At 36.8% G+C, this 20,637-nt stretch overlaps 2 protein-coding genes and 1 long non-coding RNA gene across 3 annotated transcripts; all 3 read right to left on the minus strand.

Moving 5' to 3' along the window:
• Positions 1-309: 309 nt before the first annotated feature.
• Positions 310-4,063, minus strand: LOC145086738 (uncharacterized). Its single transcript, XM_079024577.1, has 3 exons — positions 3,337-4,063; positions 776-2,712; positions 310-668 (listed from the first exon to the last, which is right to left on the minus strand). The coding sequence occupies exons 1-2, from the start codon at positions 4,007-4,009 to the stop codon at positions 812-814; spliced, it is 2,574 nt and encodes an 857-aa protein (XP_078880703.1). The 5' UTR covers positions 4,010-4,063; the 3' UTR covers positions 310-668; positions 776-811.
• A 5,842-nt stretch (positions 4,064-9,905) lies between these two features.
• LOC145090435 (uncharacterized) lies at positions 9,906-10,699 on the minus strand. The gene is made up of 4 exons (XR_013701569.1): positions 10,444-10,699; positions 10,270-10,356; positions 10,093-10,182; positions 9,906-9,998 (listed from the first exon to the last, which is right to left on the minus strand). It is a non-coding gene; the product is annotated as an uncharacterized LOC145090435 (long non-coding RNA).
• Positions 10,700-12,125: 1,426 nt separating this feature from the next.
• LOC145086739 (uncharacterized) lies at positions 12,126-15,879 on the minus strand. The gene is made up of 3 exons (XM_079024579.1): positions 15,153-15,879; positions 12,592-14,528; positions 12,126-12,484 (listed from the first exon to the last, which is right to left on the minus strand). Exons 1-2 carry the CDS (start codon positions 15,823-15,825, stop codon positions 12,628-12,630), a joined length of 2,574 nt encoding a protein of 857 aa, XP_078880705.1. The 5' UTR covers positions 15,826-15,879; the 3' UTR covers positions 12,126-12,484; positions 12,592-12,627.
• Positions 15,880-20,637: the final 4,758 nt, after the last annotated feature.

The raw sequence follows: 20,637 nt of genomic DNA on the forward strand, positions 1-20,637 counted from the left end.
TAGTAATTATCCTTTAGAATTAACTATTATGTATTCAACTAATTTATATAAATCTTCTAAGCATAATTATTTAGTTTCCACCAATTAATTTCTAAATATTAACTAACATTTTAAAAAATAGTAATTAATTACAATAACTACCAATTATTTATAGACACTCCTTAAATAATAAATTAATTCCCTCTTAATTTATTTGTCAATGTTTTTATCTTGGGTCAAGTGGGTAACCCATATAGGCTCATGTAATTAATTTGGATACCAATATGTTGTGTATTGGCCATATCTCCAAGAATATAAGAGTCCAAAAAGTAAAATGAGAAGATTACCCCAATAATATATAAAAATAAAAAGAACCATCAGTTATCCTTTATACAATAGAAATAAGAAACATGAAAAGAAAAATATTAAAGCCACAACGCTCTTATCACCCTCTTCGGCGACAAACAAATGTACTTTTTTTTACGTTTCCAGTATATAACCCTTCGAACTCTTTTTTAAAGGATAGGATGAACCACAAGGATGATGTGGAAAAGAAATATTTGTAACAAAAAGATTCATGAAGTGAAGTGCATCATTTAGGAACTTATTGAAATGGAATGGTTGTGGATGAACAACTTTTCAAACATCCCCTAGAGGAACCTTCTTAATTAAACTCATACTCAAAAAACCTACATAAATAAATATGATGTTGTTATGGATTTGTCATGTATTTAAAGATTTGTAATAGTGTTAGGAATGTTTCATGATATCGAAAAAGAAATAAAAATATACTTACATGGTTGTATCTTGCAAACAACAAAGTTATGGGAGTCTAATAATTAGTTGGGGGTGGAGGAGAACCATAGATGTATACGGGCGGAAGAGGTGATTTTACTGGTGGAGGGGGAGATATGTAGTGGTAAGGAGGTGGTGGTGACATAACCGGTGGTAGGGGTGATGTGTAATGGTATGGAGGTGGTGGAGATTTCAAAGGTGGTGGAGGTGATGTGTAGTGGTAGGGTGGCGGTGAGGACTTAACTGGTGGTGGGGGAGAGGTATAGTGGTAAGGTGGAGGTGGGGATTTAACTGGTGGTGGAGGTGATGTATAGTGGTATGGTGGTGGTGGGGACTTAACTGGTGGTGGTGGAGAGGTGTAGTGGTATGGAGGTTGTGGAGATTTCACAGGTGGTGGAGGTGATGTGTAGTGATACGGTGGTGGTGGGGACTTAACTGGTGGTGGAGGTGAAGAATAATGATATGGTGGTGGTGGAGATTTAACTGGTGGAGGAGGCGATGTGTAGTGGTATGGTGGTGGTGGGGACTTAGTTGGTGGAGGAGGTGAGGTGTAATGGTATGGTGGTGGTGGGGTCTTAACTGGTGGTGGTGGTGAGGTGTAATGGTATGGAGGAGGTGGAGATTTCATGGGTGGTGGAGGTGATGTATAATGGTAAGGTGGTGGTGGGGATTTAACCGGTGGTGGTGGTGATGTATAGTGGTATGGTGGTGGTGACTTAATTGGTGGTGGAGGTGAGGTGTAGTGGTATGGGGGTGGTGGAGACTTCACGGGAGGTGGGGGTGATGTGTAGTGGTATGGTGGTGGAGGGGATTTTACCGGTGGAGGAGGTGAACTGTAGTGGTACGGTGGGGGTGGAGATTTCATTGGTGGGGGAGGTGAAGTGTAATGGTATGGTGGCGGTGGATATTTCACGGGTGGAGGTGGTGAAGTGTAGTGATATGGTGGGGGAGACGATTTCATTGGTGGTGGAGGTGATGTATAGTGGTATGGAGGAGGTGGTGACTTAACAGGAGGTGGAGGCGATGTGTAATGGTATGGTGGTGGCGGGGATTTCACTGGTGGTGGAGGTGATGTGTAGTGATAAGGTGGGGGTGGTGACTTCACCGGTGGTGGAGGTGATGTGTAGTGATAAGGTGGGGGTGGTGACTTCACCGGTGGTGGTGGTGAAGTGTAATGGTATGGTGGTGGTGGAGATTTCACTGGTGGTGGTGGTGAAGTGTAATGGTAAGGTGGGGGTGGAGATTGAACCGGTGGTGGAGGCGATTTGTAGTAGTATGGGGAAGGTGGTGATTTCTTAGGTGGTGGGGGTGATGTGTAGTGGTACTTGGGAGGAGTCTTCACTGGTGGTGGAGGGGAAGTGTAGTGGTATGGTGGTGGTGGAGATTTAACCGGTGGGGGAGGAGATGTGTAATGGTATGGGGGAGGTGGTGATTTCTTGGGTGGTGGGGGTGATGTGTAGTGGTACGGAGGAGGTGGTGATTTCTTAGGGGGTGGGGGTGAAGTGTAGTGATATATCGGAGGAGACTTAACGGGTGGAGGGGGAGACTTGTACAAGTAAGTGGGTGGCGGCGGTGGTGGAGATTTGTAATAATATGGAGAAGGAGTGGGCTCTGGTTTTGGCTTTGGCTTCTCACAAAGCGTAGAAGGAGTCTTAGGAGCGTATGCAAATGATTCGGCCTCAAGGACAACCTCATAAGCATTTTTGGATTTGACCTTTAGCACGGCACCCTTCAAACCACCATGAAGATTTGTTGGAATATTACATTTGGTTCCTTTTGGTGCCATATGAAGCTTAGCGGTACAAGCTTTTGCTCCTCCATACTTGGAATAGTCTAAACCGTCAACCGTAATTGCATATTTGCCATTGATCTTAGTCTTTCCATATGCAAAAATTTCTTTCTGGCCAATAGCCTTGCAAGTAATTTCGACAACAGCACCTTTTTCAACACAAATAAAAAAAAGTCAACTTCATGTATATTTTTTGGTCCACCTTTTGTAATAACGGTTACTACAAAATTAAAACATGTTATGCTATGCATGATATGATTTCGGGTATAAATACTTAAATTAAATAAATATTATTAATTCTTATACAAAATAATCATAAATATATAACTTATAATGTAGCCTTTCATACAATGAATATATTCATTGAAACCTTAGCATGGTATCTTTATTTATTATTATTTTTTTTGAAGTATTATAATTTATTTGGTAATGGGATAATAAGTAATCAATATATGATTATATGTCTTAACATGTTAACTCAAAATTGAAATTTTAGAAAATTAAAGTTTCATTTTCTGGGAAATATACATATCTTTCATTTTGATGTTTTTTATTTATTTATTTTAAAATGCAAGATAGTAAGCGAATAAAACCAAAAGATAAGATACATATTTTCTGAACATTAATTGTCTATATGTCTAAGTGTATCGTTAGGTAAAAGAGATGTGGAAAACCAGAAACATAGAACATTGGTCAACCATCAAAGAACATGCATACACATCAAGTCATATATATAAAACAGTTAAGGTAGTGCGAGAAACTAAAGTTTATACCTTTGAGGTGATGCTTGGCGTGTGATTGGATTGGGTATTTCCAGTCATAGCAGCTGTAGCAGTAAACTTTGCCCACGACCTTTACGATGAGTTTCTTGTGGTGAGGGTAAGGTACGGGGTAGTAGGATTTTGATGGTGGTGGAGAACTATAGTAATAGTGTGGGGGAGACTTTGTTGGTGGCGGTGGGGATTTGTAGTAGTAAGGTGGTGGTGGAGAATGCACCGGTGGAGGTGGAGACTTGTAGTAGTATGGTGGTGGTGGTGGTGACTTAACTGGCGGTGGTGGAGACTTGTATAAATATGGCGGTGGTGGTGAATGCACCGGTGGTGGTGGGGACTTGTAAAGATATGGTGGTGGTGGTGAATGCACCGGTGGTGGTGGGGACTTGTAAAGATATGGTGGTGGTGGTGAATGCACCGGTGGTGGTGGCGACTTGTAAAGATATGGTGGTGGTGGTGAATGCACCGGTGGTGGTGGGGACTTGTAAAGATATGACGGTGGTGGTGAATGCACAGGTGGTGGTGGAGACTTATACATATATGGTGGTGGTGGTGAAGAATAGATATAAGGATCAGCCGAGACAGCTATAAGGTTCGCAACACCAAAGACGGTTAATGCGATGACTATAGGCCATAAAGGGACCCTGAACGGGACACCGGTGGTAACTCTCATGGTTCACCGGTAGTTAGAGAGGATGGGGTTGAGGGAGAGAGGTTATGCTTTTGGATGTAAAGCTGAGAGGTATAAATAGCAAGTAACACCAAAAGAATATGTCACTAATTTGTATATTAAAACACTTGTCAACGCTTCCAAGGCAACTAGGCCACATTCTTCTTTTTTTAGACGCTCGTTCTCAAGAGTTACTCGGACAATTATTTTGGTTGACATTAAATTTATTTTATCTCAAGCTTAGCTTTGAACTATTCAATAAACGAGCTTTATATATTTGACTTATTTTCATTTCAGAGTATACACACCCTCATGTAGCTACTGTTGGTTACCTGGAGTCAAATGATAGACCATGATTCGATTTTACATTGTCGTAAAAATACTCAATATTTAAGGCATTTAAGGATTGAGACTACCGTGAAGGTTTGATGGTTTGACCTTCATAAAGATACAAATACCAGGAAATTTGAAGGGTATGGTTTCTGTGTCTATATTAAGTAATTATCATAATTCTTTTGTCTGTTTGGGTTTGTACTGGTGCATTTATTTATAAATTGAACTTTATTAAGTGCATATAGTTTAAATTGAAAAGGCGTTGTTTGTATTTATCAACATAAACTTACAAACTCGATTGCTAACATTCTTATTGTTTACTGTAATGTTTCTATTGAATCTTACAATCAGATCTGAAAGATAATGATAAAACCAACTTTAAAGCAAAAAATTGATTAATGAATAAATAAAGTACCAGTTGCTTATTTCTCTTAGCTACTGAATAGCAGACCAAGGATAGAGCTATCCTGGGACTCTTTTCTAATTTTAACGAGGTTTCTTTTATAATTTAGTACTTTACCCTTCTGTAATATATCATATGTTAAAAAAGTTCCAAAATGTATATGATACATTTTATCACGTGGTAAAACTCCAAAACAAAAACGGTATAAAACATATAAATTAGAAAAGCAGGAAATAAATAACGTTGTTTCACATGTCAAATATATATTTATAATATTATCTTTCACATATATTTGGATGCTAATTAAACATAAGAAAACTTTAAGCTGTAAAAGTTGTGATGTACTCCTGATAATACATCCTTACGGAGACTCCCATTTTTACTTACTTAACACATACAAAAAGTGATACTAATTATTTTAAATGAATTTATTTTTTAAAACCATGTGTCATGCTCCTGGTGTGTGGTGACACTTGAATGAATTTTCTTAATCACCTTTTTCTCAGTAAACCCAATTGGAGAGCATTAGTGCGATTGTTACGATCAAACTAGGTGCAAGACTTGCACTCTTCGAGTGAGTGCCCGCTCCGGTTGAAGAGAAGGAAGAAACTATGAAATTACGGATAATATGTGACGAAGGAGAAGAAGTTGTAATTGTATTACTTATCGATACAAAGAACATACAAGGGTATTTATGGTACATATTCAGCTAACTATTGAGAGATAATAAGAATTATACAACAGAATTTGACTATGAAAAATACATGTGATAAATATGATAAAATAAGTTGATGTATATCGGATTATATCTCGATATGCCTCCGCAAGATGGACAATCCAGAGAGAAGACCAAACTTGGATATTAGATAATGAAAGTGTGGTCTTAATAGGGGTTTGGTAAAAGCATCTGCCACACGGAGAGTGCCTTGTTCACCAAGTGAAAAATTGGGTTTGCTGTATATGAAGTTGCACTTAAGTTATCACAATAGATGGTAGGGATGATTTCCGATGAGTAACCAAGTTCGCTGAGTAAAGATGTAAGCCATTAAACATTTGTGTCGTAGAAACAACTCTAAATTCAACTTCAGTAGAGCTTCTTGCAAGGGTACTTTGGTACTTTTGAGCTCCATCAAATAGGATAAGAGCCAAGATAGGCTATGTAACCGATGCTACTTCTATAATTATCTTTGTCTCCAACCCAATCCGCATCAGGGAATGCATGGAGTGTTAGTGGTGAGTTACGACGCAATATTATTCCGTGATATAGAGTGCCATGTAAGTATGATAATAAGTTTTTGATAGCTATCCAATGGAGAAAAGTTTGTGCATGCTAAAATTGTGTAAAGCGATTCATAGTCAATGAGATATCAGTTCTGGTTAAGGACAAGTATTGTAGTGCTCCAACTAGTGTACGATATTCAGTTGGAGAAGGGTGAAGTGAGCCACCTTTTAACGTGAGAGTTGTAGAAGCCGTTATTGGGGTGGAAATTGGTTTGCAATCACTCATATTGGCTTTTGTGAGAATATCAAGGATATATTTACGTTGAGAAAAGAGAATACCATGAGAGTGAGGAATTACTTCAACACCTAAGAAGTATGAGAGAGTACCAAGATCCTTTAAAGAGAATTTGTTGTAAAGATGATTGACAAAATTTCAGAGATGAGTGCGAGATGACATGTGACAATTATGTCATCCACGTAGACGAGGACAAGAAGAAGTGATGATTCATTTTTGAGAATGAAGAGTGAGGGATCAAATATGGTGGGTTTGAAAGCAAGAGAAGTGAGATATGATTTTAGTTCAACATACCAGGCACGAGAAGCTTGGCGTAACTTCTAGATGGCTTTATTGAGTTTGCAAACATGGGTTGGAAAGTTAGATTTGACGAAACCAGGAGGTTGAGTCATGTTTACATTTTCATGAAGGTGGCCTTGCAAAAAAATGTTATTGATGTCCAGTTGTCTAAGAGGCCAATTTTGAGAGATGGCTAAGGAAAGAACAAGACGTAGAGTTTTAGGTTTAAGGACTGGACTAAAGGTCTCTCTGTAATCGATTCGTGGACATTGATGAAAACCCTTAGCAACAAGACGGGCTTTTAATCTATTAATGGAGCCATCTAGTTTGTATTTAGTTCGGTAAATCCGATTACAACCAATTAGATTTTAGGCTTGAGATGGTGGTATAAGTGACCATGTTTGATTTTTTTTGAAGTGCATTATACTCTTCTTGCATGGTAGAACGACATGAAGGATTTTTGAGTGCTTGTGAAATAGTGTTTGGTTCGGTGGGATATGGAGGTTCAGATGTGTATAGTTGAAAATCAGAGTTGGAGTATTTTGGGTTAGGTTTGGGATTGGGCAGAGTAGTCATTTTAGAATGGGGAGGAGTATCTTCGATGTTGAGAGGAGGAGGAGGAGGTTGGATAGGTGAAGGAGCGAGAGGAGATGGTGGGGATGCAGGGGAGGTTATGGCAAAGTATATTGGTTGGGGCAGGACCAGAGGTAATATAAATTGAGAAAGAAAGCCACTGATTTTGATCAGTTGCATTAGGAGGTGGGTAGTTGTTGCTGAGTTTTGAAAATGGAAACTCGTCTTCAACAAAAATGGCATGGCAGGCAATGTAGAGTATATAAGATTTTGGATCATATGTATAATAGGCACTTTGAGTTGGTGAGTATCCAACAAAGACACATGGACTAGATCTAGGATGAAGTTTATGTGCGAAGTAGGGTCTTAGCCAAGGATAGCATAAGCATCCAAAACATTTTAGCTTTACATACTTTGGTTCTTTTGGAATAGGCATTAGAAAAGAGACAAGTAGTGGAGAGTGGATGTTGGTAAGCGATTGATCAGATAGGCAGCCGTAGTGAAAGCAAAAGGCCAAAATGTAATAGGGATGCTAGCATGACAAAGGAGTGCTAGTCCAGTTTTGACAAGGTGTCTATATCTTCTGTCGACACATCCATCATGCTTAGGAGTATGTGTTGGTGATTTGAAGCAGGTGATAACAAATGCAGAAAGATGATCTCGCATCTTTATGCATTCTCCACCATTATCAGAAAAAGCTGCTTGATTTTGGTGTTAAAAAAATTTTCTACCAATAATTGGAAAGGAATGAATATCACTAGTGAATCAGATTTCCTATTCATGGGATACAACCATATATATTTGATAAAATGATCAGCAAAGATAATATAGTATTTGAAGTGATCAATAAATTCGATAGGGGAGCACCATACATCCGAAGATAAAAGATAAAAGACCTAATGGAGCATGAGATGTAAGAGATGAGGCATGAAAGGATAAGGGATGACTTTTGTTGATTTGAAAAGAGTTACAATTGTCGATAGTACTAGAATTAAACGAAAGTAAAGAAGATAATTACTTAAGGACTTTATTTTGAGGGTGCCCCACACCAGTACAAAAATGACCTACAGACTCACCAAAAAAGTGTGACCATATGCGTCTAGTGACATTTTATTTTTTTCACTGAAAGTGTGACTGAAGGTGAAGCCATCATACGGGTCTTATGGTCATTTTAAAATATAGTTTCCGTATGATATGAAAACTTGTGTCCATCTTATAAAAGTGTAGCAAATGTGTACGGAATTTTGTTCCTTAAATATCCAATATTGTAGCGTTAAACCGTCAATAGACACATTTATTTAGTAACTGTGGTGACTTTATATCACAAACTTGCGACATTCATGATGTTTTAGTGTAGTTGTTTTCTTATATATTGTGACACAATTTAAATTTTTTTAAGACTATTGTGTATCTTTTCTAAACATTTTAATTACGGTGAGCATGACCATGTTTGCTAAATGGCGACATGTAATTAATTCCATATGTGGCGACTTGCTAATAATTAGTCAATAAAAACAATCAACTTTTGTGACTATAGCCTATCGTATAGAGACATACAATTAAGTGAAATACAATCATAAGTATTATAAAGACACACATTTTGTTAAAATTAAGGACTATGTGGTATTGTATTAAGACTATTGGGTATATTTTAGATACATATAATTACGGTGAGCATGACCATGTTCGGTAAATGGACACATATAGTTTTTTTTTTGTAAGTGATGATTTGCTAGTATTTACTCACAACAACAGCCAATTATGGTATTTATTTGCCACATGAATTGTTTTTCATGTTGTCAATGTTTAACTTAGTCACAAAAACTTTAGGATAAACATCATTTTAAAACAACTGTCGATTCATAATTCTTGTATATTATGACTATTGTTAACCATTTAGCCACACGTTAAAAAATGATGTAAAGTAACCATTGTATAATTTTAGAGACATTGAAAACCTATAAAACATGGTCAAATTTATATTAAAGCCACTTTAATTTAATATTTATTGTTACTTTTTCTACATTGTAGACACATCAAAATAATTTAAATTAAAGTAACCAAGCCCAACAATATGAAACAAAAGCAAAATTCATTATTTGATATTAGTAATATTTGAAATCCAAATCCATACATTAAATTCCTAATTAAAATACCAAAAAAAAAATTGTCCTAATTTCAAGAATTTAAATAATGGTAAAAAAATCGAACACATCATAAATAGAAACCTAAACATAACTAGGCATTCTTCTTATTTTTATTGCTCCTTTTGTTCTTGAGAAGGGCATCAGATGATATGTAAGTTGGTTTCCTTTTCTTTGAGTTTTGATGTTGATGTTCTTGATGTGATATAATTTCTGGTACCTATAACAACATTGAAACAAAAAATGAGTTCATCAAAAACTTAGTATATTACTTTATGAAGAAAATAAAGTGTAATGCACAAAGTGGTGAACATAATTAAACAAACCTTTGACTCGGTTTGCACAAGGTATTTTGGCCATGCAACAAAACTTTTATATACATCCTCAACGAATGTGAATTCTCCAGTTGTATGGGGGTAGAAATGCATGTTTTATTACCACTTCATCAACGGAAACTTTATAGCAATCATCTTGTAGAGGAACTCCATGAATGAATTGTCTTTTTGATGATAAGTGAACAGTACCACGAACAACAATGTTCCTTTTATATAGACATCATAGACTATACTTGATTGGCTACAATGATAAGTAATATTAGAATCGGAAAAAAAAGACGTAAATGTATATTCAACATGTAAAAAAAACTGACCCGGTGAAGGGGTTTATTTGGTGAAACTTTTGGTATTCAGGATTGATAGTGGCAGTCTTAGACTCAACAACTTTCCTGGTGGGTTTTGTATTTGCCTAATATAAAAATTTAAGAAATATATGTATAATTATATTTTAATATAAATGATAAATTAAAAGTATTGAAAATTGTAAAGTTATTATATACTACTGTTGCATATTTCGTGGAAATCAATTGTGTATCGGGAGTTGCAGTTGCAGAGTTGGTTTGAACTTGTTTCTTGGTGGGTTTTGCAATAACCTAAATAAGTTAAAGTCCAAAGTGAAAAAACAAAAATTAGTACAAAAAAAAGTATATCAATGATGATATTGTAAGATGATAACATACTGATGTTACAGGTTTTGATGGTTCCTTCGTTTTGAGACTAATAGGAGTCGTTTCACTACTTTCAACGATCTTGTCACTTGAAATACCCTAGCAAATATAAACAAACATGGAAAATGTCTAAAAGAAATGCAATTTACAAGTAACATTTACAATAGATGTTGTTAATAAGATTACTTAGAACTGTATGAGACAGATTTGGAAAGTCAGCTCCTTTTGCTTTAAGATGAGCCAAAACTAGCTTTAGTGTTTGATCTTGTTCATTAACCTTTGTAGACAAAGCCTTGAGTTCAGCATCTTTTTTCTCAAGCTCAAGTTTTCCATTATGCAATGCAACTTTAAGATCTTTGATTTCTTCCTTAGATGATCCTTTATTGCGAGGAACATTGAAATATATGTTGTAAGTAACTCCTATGCTGACACCCTTTAAAAATCCGCCCTTTTCCTTGCCAAAAGACTAGTGAACACCACCCTAAGGGTTGGTGGCTTTGGTGTGGCATGAGTGCAAAGACTGGCCAAGATAGCCAATCAAAAATAATCAACAACAGTAACATGGCTTTCATCTATTTTCTTTTTAATTGTATTTATATATATGGTCCCTAAAAATGTATCTTTGTTTCTCATTATACCCTTATATTTATCTTTAAATTAAATTATGCTTTCGGCTCTCTCTCTCTCTCTCTCTCTATATATATATATATATATATATATATATATATATATATGTGTGGTTTTATTTTTCTATGTTTTTAAAATATATATATATATATATATATATATATATATATATATATATATATTTATGTTTTAAATTAAGTTTTATTTAATTTATTCATAAAAAATAAAAAAAATAAAAAAAAGATAATGGTGAAGTGGTGACCATTTCCTATGTGTAGTGGGTTGGTGGTGAAGTTGACGTGGAGCAGAGGTGGCACCACTTTTTCGGTGGGTTGGTTGTGACCACTCCCCACAGCCTTAATGTGTATGTTTTTTACACACACTTTCCCAAGCAGTATGTACAAGATCATACACATTAAGTTTTTGAAAACTTATTTGAAAGTGCTATTAACAAGAATCTAAGGATCTGATACCATTGTTGGATAATAAGGTGTTCTTCTTGTTCATAAGAAAATAGTTAATTAAAAAGAAAACAAATAAGCATTTAAGTCAAGAACATATATAATTAAACATTAGATCATGATTATTTCTATTAATAGAAACCCTAACCCTAAAAAGAGGTTTACGAAATGCCTTTAAGAAATGTGAATAAGATTGAGGAACTCAAACAACAGTCCTTTGATAGGATCATAACCCTTAACCAGCAAACAAGCAAGAACCCTAGCTTTGGAGACTTGAGAATTTTGATCACCAAGAAACATGTGTTTTCTTTTCTTCAGGTTGTTGTTGCCCAAAGATGAGGAGATGAAAAAGGGTGGATGACTTTATGGTTTTGAATAGACCCTTGAAACCCTTATGCTTGCTCCTTTTATATAGTTGGTGGGAATATTATCATTTCTAAATTTGAATCAAGGATAAATTATCTTATTCATTAGTAATTATCCTTTAGAATTAACTATTATGTATTCAACTAATTTATATAAATCTTCTAAGCATAATTATTTAGTTTCCACCAATTAATTTCTAAATATTAACTAACATTTTAAAAAATAGTAATTAATTACAATAACTACCAATTATTTATAGACACTCATTAAATAATAAATTAATTCCCTCTTAATTTATTTGTCAATGTTTTTATCTTGGGTCACGTGGGTAACCCATATAGGCTCATGTAATTAATTTGGATACCAATATGTTGTGTATTGGCCATATCTCCAAGAATATAAGAGTCCAAAAAGTAAAATGAGAAGATTACCCCAATAATATTTAAAAATAAAAAGAACCATCAGTTATCCTTTATACAATAGAAATAAGAAACATGAAAAGAAAAATATTAAAGCCACAACGCTCTTATCACCCTCTTCGGCGACAAACAAATGTACTTTTTTTTACGTTTCCAGTATATAACCCTTCGAACTCTTTTTTAAAGGATAGGATGAACCACAAGGATGATGTGGAAAAGAAATATTTGTAACAAAAAGATTCATGAAGTGAAGTGCATCATTTAGGAACTTATTGAAATGGAATGGTTGTGGATGAACAACTTTTCAAACATCCCCTAGAGGAACCTTCTTAATTAAACTCATACTCAAAAAACCTACATAAATAAATATGATGTTGTTATGGATTTGTCATGTATTTAAAGATTTGTAATAGTGTTGGGAATGTTTCATGATATCGAAAAAGAAATAAAAATATACTTACATGGTTGTATCTTGAAAACAACAAAGTTATGGGAGTCTAATAATTAGTTGGGGGTGGAGGAGAACCATAGATGTATACGGGCGGAAGAGGTGATTTTACTGGTGGAGGGGGAGATATGTAGTGGTAAGGAGGTGGTGGTGACATAACCGGTGGTGGGGGTGATGTGTAATGGTATGGAGGTGGTGGAGATTTCAAAGGTGGTGGAGGTGATGTGTAGTGGTAGGGTGGCGGTGAGGACTTAACTGGTGGTGGGGGAGAGGTATAGTGGTAAGGTGGAGGTGGGGATTTAACTGGTGGTGGAGGTGATGTATAGTGGTATGGTGGTGGTGGGGACTTAACTGGTGGTGGTGGAGAGGTGTAGTGGTATGGAGGTTGTGGAGATTTCACAGGTGGTGGAGGTGATGTGTAGTGATACGGTGGTGGTGGGGACTTAACTGGTGGTGGAGGTGAAGAATAATGATATGGTGGTGGTGGAGATTTAACTGGTGGAGGAGGCGATGTGTAGTGGTATGGTGGTGGTGGGGACTTAGTTGGTGGAGGAGGTGAGGTGTAATGGTATGGTGGTGGTGGGGTCTTAACTGGTGGTGGTGGTGAGGTGTAATGGTATGGAGGAGGTGGAGATTTCATGGGTGGTGGAGGTGATGTATAATGGTAAGGTGGTGGTGGGGATTTAACCGGTGGTGGTGGTGATGTATAGTGGTATGGTGGTGGTGACTTAATTGGTGGTGGAGGTGAGGTGTAGTGGTATGGGGGTGGTGGAGACTTCACGGGAGGTGGGGGTGATGTGTAGTGGTATGGTGGTGGAGGGGATTTTACCGGTGGAGGAGGTGAACTGTAGTGGTACGGTGGGGGTGGAGATTTCATTGGTGGGGGAGGTGAAGTGTAATGGTATGGTGGCGGTGGATATTTCACGGGTGGAGGTGGTGAAGTGTAGTGATATGGTGGGGGAGACGATTTCATTGGTGGTGGAGGTGATGTATAGTGGTATGGAGGAGGTGGTGACTTAACAGGAGGTGGAGGCGATGTGTAATGGTATGGTGGTGGCGGGGATTTCACTGGTGGTGGAGGTGATGTGTAGTGATAAGGTGGGGGTGGTGACTTCACCGGTGGTGGAGGTGATGTGTAGTGATAAGGTGGGGGTGGTGACTTCACCGGTGGTGGTGGTGAAGTGTAATGGTATGGTGGTGGTGGAGATTTCACTGGTGGTGGTGGTGAAGTGTAATGGTAAGGTGGGGGTGGAGATTGAACCGGTGGTGGAGGCGATTTGTAGTAGTATGGGGAAGGTGGTGATTTCTTAGGTGGTGGGGGTGATGTGTAGTGGTACTTGGGAGGAGTCTTCACTGGTGGTGGAGGGGAAGTGTAGTGGTATGGTGGTGGTGGAGATTTAACCGGTGGGGGAGGAGATGTGTAATGGTATGGGGGAGGTGGTGATTTCTTGGGTGGTGGGGGTGATGTGTAGTGGTACGGAGGAGGTGGTGATTTCTTAGGGGGTGGGGGTGAAGTGTAGTGATATATCGGAGGAGACTTAACGGGTGGAGGGGGAGACTTGTACAAGTAAGTGGGTGGCGGCGGTGGTGGAGATTTGTAATAATATGGAGAAGGAGTGGGCTCTGGTTTTGGCTTTGGCTTCTCACAAAGCGTAGAAGGAGTCTTAGGAGCGTATGCAAATGATTCGGCCTCAAGGACAACCTCATAAGCATTTTTGGATTTGACCTTTAGCACGGCACCCTTCAAACCACCATGAAGATTTGTTGGAATATTACATTTGGTTCCTTTTGGTGCCATATGAAGCTTAGCGGTACAAGCTTTTGCTCCTCCATACTTGGAATAGTCTAAACCGTCAACCGTAATTGCATATTTGCCATTGATCTTAGTCTTTCCATATGCAAAAATTTCTTTCTGGCCAATAGCCTTGCAAGTAATTTCGACAACAGCACCTTTTTCAACACAAATAAAAAAAAGTCAACTTCATGTATATTTTTTGGTCCACCTTTTGTAATAACGGTTACTACAAAATTAAAACATGTTATGCTATGCATGATATGATTTCGGGTATAAATACTTAAATTAAATAAATATTATTAATTCTTATACAAAATAATCATAAATATATAACTTATAATGTAGCCTTTCATACAATGAATATATTCATTGAAACCTTAGCATGGTATCTTTATTTATTATTATTTTTTTTGAAGTATTATAATTTATTTGGTAATGGGATAATAAGTAATCAATATATGATTATATGTCTTAACATGTTAACTCAAAATTGAAATTTTAGAAAATTAAAGTTTCATTTTCTGGGAAATATACATATCTTTCATTTTGATGTTTTTTATTTATTTATTTTAAAATGCAAGATAGTAAGCGAATAAAACCAAAAGATAAGATACATATTTTCTGAACATTAATTGTCTATATGTCTAAGTGTATCGTTAGGTAAAAGAGATGTGGAAAACCAGAAACATAGAACATTGGTCAACCATCAAAGAACATGCATACACATCAAGTCATATATATAAAACAGTTAAGGTAGTGCGAGAAACTAAAGTTTATACCTTTGAGGTGATGCTTGGCGTGTGATTGGATTGGGTATTTCCAGTCATAGCAGCTGTAGCAGTAAACTTTGCCCACGACCTTTACGATGAGTTTCTTGTGGTGAGGGTAAGGTACGGGGTAGTAGGATTTTGATGGTGGTGGAGAACTATAGTAATAGTGTGGGGGAGACTTTGTTGGTGGCGGTGGGGATTTGTAGTAGTAAGGTGGTGGTGGAGAATGCACCGGTGGAGGTGGAGACTTGTAGTAGTATGGTGGTGGTGGTGGTGACTTAACTGGCGGTGGTGGAGACTTGTATAAATATGGCGGTGGTGGTGAATGCACCGGTGGTGGTGGGGACTTGTAAAGATATGGTGGTGGTGGTGAATGCACCGGTGGTGGTGGGGACTTGTAAAGATATGGTGGTGGTGGTGAATGCACCGGTGGTGGTGGCGACTTGTAAAGATATGGTGGTGGTGGTGAATGCACCGGTGGTGGTGGGGACTTGTAAAGATATGACGGTGGTGGTGAATGCACAGGTGGTGGTGGAGACTTATACATATATGGTGGTGGTGGTGAAGAATAGATATAAGGATCAGCCGAGACAGCTATAAGGTTCGCAACACCAAAGACGGTTAATGCGATGACTATAGGCCATAAAGGGACCCTGAACGGGACACCGGTGGTAACTCTCATGGTTCACCGGTAGTTAGAGAGGATGGGGTTGAGGGAGAGAGGTTATGCTTTTGGATGTAAAGCTGAGAGGTATAAATAGCAAGTAACACCAAAAGAATATGTCACTAATTTGTATATTAAAACACTTGTCAACGCTTCCAAGGCAACTAGGCCACATTCTTCTTTTTTTAGACGCTCGTTCTCAAGAGTTACTCGGACAATTATTTTGGTTGACATTAAATTTATTTTATCTCAAGCTTAGCTTTGAACTATTCAATAAACGAGCTTTATATATTTGACTTATTTTCATTTCAGAGTATACACACCCTCATGTAGCTACTGTTGGTTACCTGGAGTCAAATGATAGACCATGATTCGATTTTACATTGTCGTAAAAATACTCAATATTTAAGGCATTTAAGGATTGAGACTACCGTGAAGGTTTGATGGTTTGACCTTCATAAAGATACAAATACCAGGAAATTTGAAGGGTATGGTTTCTGTGTCTATATTAAGTAATTATCATAATTCTTTTGTCTGTTTGGGTTTGTACTGGTGCATTTATTTATAAATTGAACTTTATTAAGTGCATATAGTTTAAATTGAAAAGGCGTTGTTTGTATTTATCAACATAAACTTACAAACTCGATTGCTAACATTCTTATTGTTTACTGTAATGTTTCTATTGAATCTTACAATCAGATCTGAAAGATAATGATAAAACCAACTTTAAAGCAAAAAATTGATTAATGAATAAATAAAGTACCAGTTGCTTATTTCTCTTAGCTACTGAATAGCAGACCAAGGATAGAGCTATCCTGGGACTCTTTTCTAATTTTAACGAGGTTTCTTTTATAATTTAGTACTTTACCCTTCTGTAATATATCATATGTTAAAAAAGTTCCAAAATGTATATGATACATTTTATCACGTGGTAAAACTCCAAAACAAAAACGGTATAAAACATATAAATTAGAAAAGTAGGAAATAAATAACGTTGTTTCACATGTCAAATATATATTTATAATATTATCTTTCACATATATTTGGATGCTAATTAAACATAAGAAAACTTTAAGCTGTAAAAGTTGTGATGTACTCCTGATAATACATCCTTACGGAGACTCCCATTTTTACTTACTTAACACATACAAAAAGTGATACTAATTATTTTAAATGAATTTATTTTTTAAAACCATGTGTCATGCTCCTGGTGTGTGGTGACACTTGAATGAATTTTCTTAATCACCTTTTTCTCAGTAAACCCAATTGGAGAGCATTAGTGCGATTGTTACGATCAAACTAGGTGCAAGACTTGCACTCTTCGAGTGAGTGCCCGCTCCGGTTGAAGAGAAGGAAGAAACTATGAAATTACGGATAATATGTGACGAAGGAGAAGAAGTTGTAATTGTATTACTTATCGATACAAAGAACATACAAGGGTATTTATGGTACATATTCAGCTAACTATTGAGAGATAATAAGAATTATACAACAGAATTTGACTATGAAAAATACATGTGATAAATATGATAAAATAAGTTGATGTATATCGGATTATATCTCGATATGCCTCCGCAAGATGGACAATCCAGAGAGAAGACCAAACTTGGATATTAGATAATGAAAGTGTGGTCTTAATAGGGGTTTGGTAAAAGCATCTGCCACACGGAGAGTGCCTTGTTCACCAAGTGAAAAATTGGGTTTGCTGTATATGAAGTTGCACTTAAGTTATCACAATAGATGGTAGGGATGATTTCCGATGAGTAACCAAGTTCGCTGAGTAAAGATGTAAGCCATTAAACATTTGTGTCGTAGAAACAACTCTAAATTCAACTTCAGTAGAGCTTCTTGCAAGGGTACTTTGGTACTTTTGAGCTCCATCAAATAGGATAAGAGCCAAGATAGGCTATGTAACCGATGCTACTTCTATAATTATCTTTGTCTCCAACCCAATCCGCATCAGGGAATGCATGGAGTGTTAGTGGTGAGTTACGACGCAATATTATTCCGTGATATAGAGTGCCATGTAAGTATGATAATAAGTTTTTGATAGCTATCCAATGGAGAAAAGTTTGTGCATGCTAAAATTGTGTAAAGCGATTCATAGTCAATGAGATATCAGTTCTGGTTAAGGACAAGTATTGTAGTGCTCCAACTAGTGTACGATATTCAGTTGGAGAAGGGTGAAGTGAGCCACCTTTTAACGTGAGAGTTGTAGAAGCCGTTATTGGGGTGGAAATTGGTTTGCAATCACTCATATTGGCTTTTGTGAGAATATCAAGGATATATTTACGTTGAGAAAAGAGAATACCATGAGAGTGAGGAATTACTTCAACACCTAAGAAGTATGAGAGAGTACCAAGATCCTTTAAAGAGAATTTGTTGTAAAGATGATTGACAAAATTTCAGAGATGAGTGCGAGATGACATGTGACAATTATGTCATCCACGTAGACGAGGACAAGAAGAAGTGATGATTCATTTTTGAGAATGAAGAGTGAGGGATCAAATATGGTGGGTTTGAAAGCAAGAGAAGTGAGATATGATTTTAGTTCAACATACCAGGCACGAGAAGCTTGGCGTAACTTCTAGATGGCTTTATTGAGTTTGCAAACATGGGTTGGAAAGTTAGATTTGACGAAACCAGGAGGTTGAGTCATGTTTACATTTTCATGAAGGTGGCCTTGCAAAAAAATGTTATTGATGTCCAGTTGTCTAAGAGGCCAATTTTGAGAGATGGCTAAGGAAAGAACAAGACGTAGAGTTTTAGGTTTAAGGACTGGACTAAAGGTCTCTCTGTAATCGATTCGTGGACATTGATGAAAACCCTTAGCAACAAGACGGGCTTTTAATCTATTAATGGAGCCATCTAGTTTGTATTTAGTTCGGTAAATCCGATTACAACCAATTAGATTTTAGGCTTGAGATGGTGGTATAAGTGACCATGTTTGATTTTTTTTGAAGTGCATTATACTCTTCTTGCATGGTAGAACGACATGAAGGATTTTTGAGTGCTTGTGAAATAGTGTTTGGTTCGGTGGGATATGGAGGTTCAGATGTGTATAGTTGAAAATCAGAGTTGGAGTATTTTGGGTTAGGTTTGGGATTGGGCAGAGTAGTCATTTTAGAATGGGGAGGAGTATCTTCGATGTTGAGAGGGGGAGGAGGAGGTTGGATAGGTGAAGGAGCGAGAGGAGATGGTGGGGATGCAGGGGAGGTTATGGCAAAGTATATTGGTTGGGGCAGGACCAGAGGTAATATAAATTGAGAAAGAAAGCCACTGATTTTGATCAGTTGCATTAGGAGGTGGGTAGTTGTTGCTGAGTTTTGAAAATGGAAACTCGTCTTCAACAAAAATGGCATGGCAGGCAATGTAGAGTATATAAGATTTTGGATAATATGTATAATAGGCACTTTGAGTTGGTGAGTATCCAACAAAGACACATGGACTAGATCTAGGATGAAGTTTATGTGCGAAGTAGGGTCTTAGCCAGGGATAGCATAAGCATCCAAAACATTTTAGCTTTACATACTTTGGTTCTTTTGGAATAGGCATTAGAAAAGAGACTAGTAGTGGAGAGTGGATGTTGGTAAGCGATTGATCAGATAGGCAGCAGTAGTGAAAGCAAAAGGCCAAATTGTAATAAGGATGCTAGCATGACAAAGGAGTGCTAGTCCAGTTTTGACAATGTGTCTATGTCTTCTGTCGACACATCCATCATGCTTAGGAGTATGTGTTGGTGATTTGAAGCAGGTGATAACAAATGCAGAAAGATGATCTCGCATCTTTATGCATTCTCCACCATTATCAGAAAAAGCTGCTTGATTTTGGTGTTAAAAAAATTTTCTACCAATAATTGGAAAGGAATGAATATCACTAGTGAATCAGATTTCCTATTCATGGGATACAACCATATATATTTGATAAAATGATCAGCAAAGATAATATAGTATTTGAAGTGATCAATAAATTCGATAGGGGAGCACCATACATCCGAAGATAAAAGATAAAAGACCTAATGGAGCATGAGATGTAAGAGATGAGGCATGAAAGGATAAGGGATGACTTTTGTTGATTTGAAAAGAGTTACAATTGTCGATAGTACTAGAATTAAACGAAAGTAAAGAAGATAATTACTTAAGGACTTTATTTTGAGGGTGCCCCACACAAATGACCTACAGACTCACAAAAAAAGTGTGACCATATGCGTATAGTGACATTTTCTTTTTTTCACTGAAAGTGTGACTAAAGGTGAAGCCATCATATGGGTCTTATGGTCATTTTAAAATATAGTTTCCGTATGATATGAAAACTTGTGGCCATATTATAAGAGTGTAGCAAATGTGTACGAAATTTTGTTCCTTAAATATCCAATATTGTAGCATTAAACCGTTAATAGACACATTTATTTAGTAACTGTGGTGACTGTATATCACAAACTTGCGACATTCATGATGTTTTAGTGTAGTTGTTTTCTTATATATTGTCACACAATTTAAATTTTTTTAAGACTATTGTGTATCTTTTGTAAACATTTAATTACGGTGAGCATGACCATGTTTGCTAAATGGCGACATGTAATTAATTCCATATGTGGCGACTTGCTAATAATTAGTCACAACAAAAATCAATTTTTGTGACTATAGCCTATCGTATAGAGACACACAATTAAGTGAAATACAATCATAAGTATTATAAAGACACACATTTTGTTAAAATTAAGGACTATGTGGTATCATATTAAGACTATTGGGTATATTTTAGATACATGTAATTACGGTGAGAATGACCATGTTCGGTAAATGGACACATATAGTTTTTTTTGTAAGT

Source organism: Lactuca serriola, chromosome 2 (genome assembly GCF_051521515.1).
Source record: "Lactuca serriola cultivar US96UC23 chromosome 2, Lser_US96UC23_V15, whole genome shotgun sequence".
Classification (NCBI taxonomy): domain Eukaryota; kingdom Viridiplantae; phylum Streptophyta; class Magnoliopsida; order Asterales; family Asteraceae; genus Lactuca; species Lactuca serriola.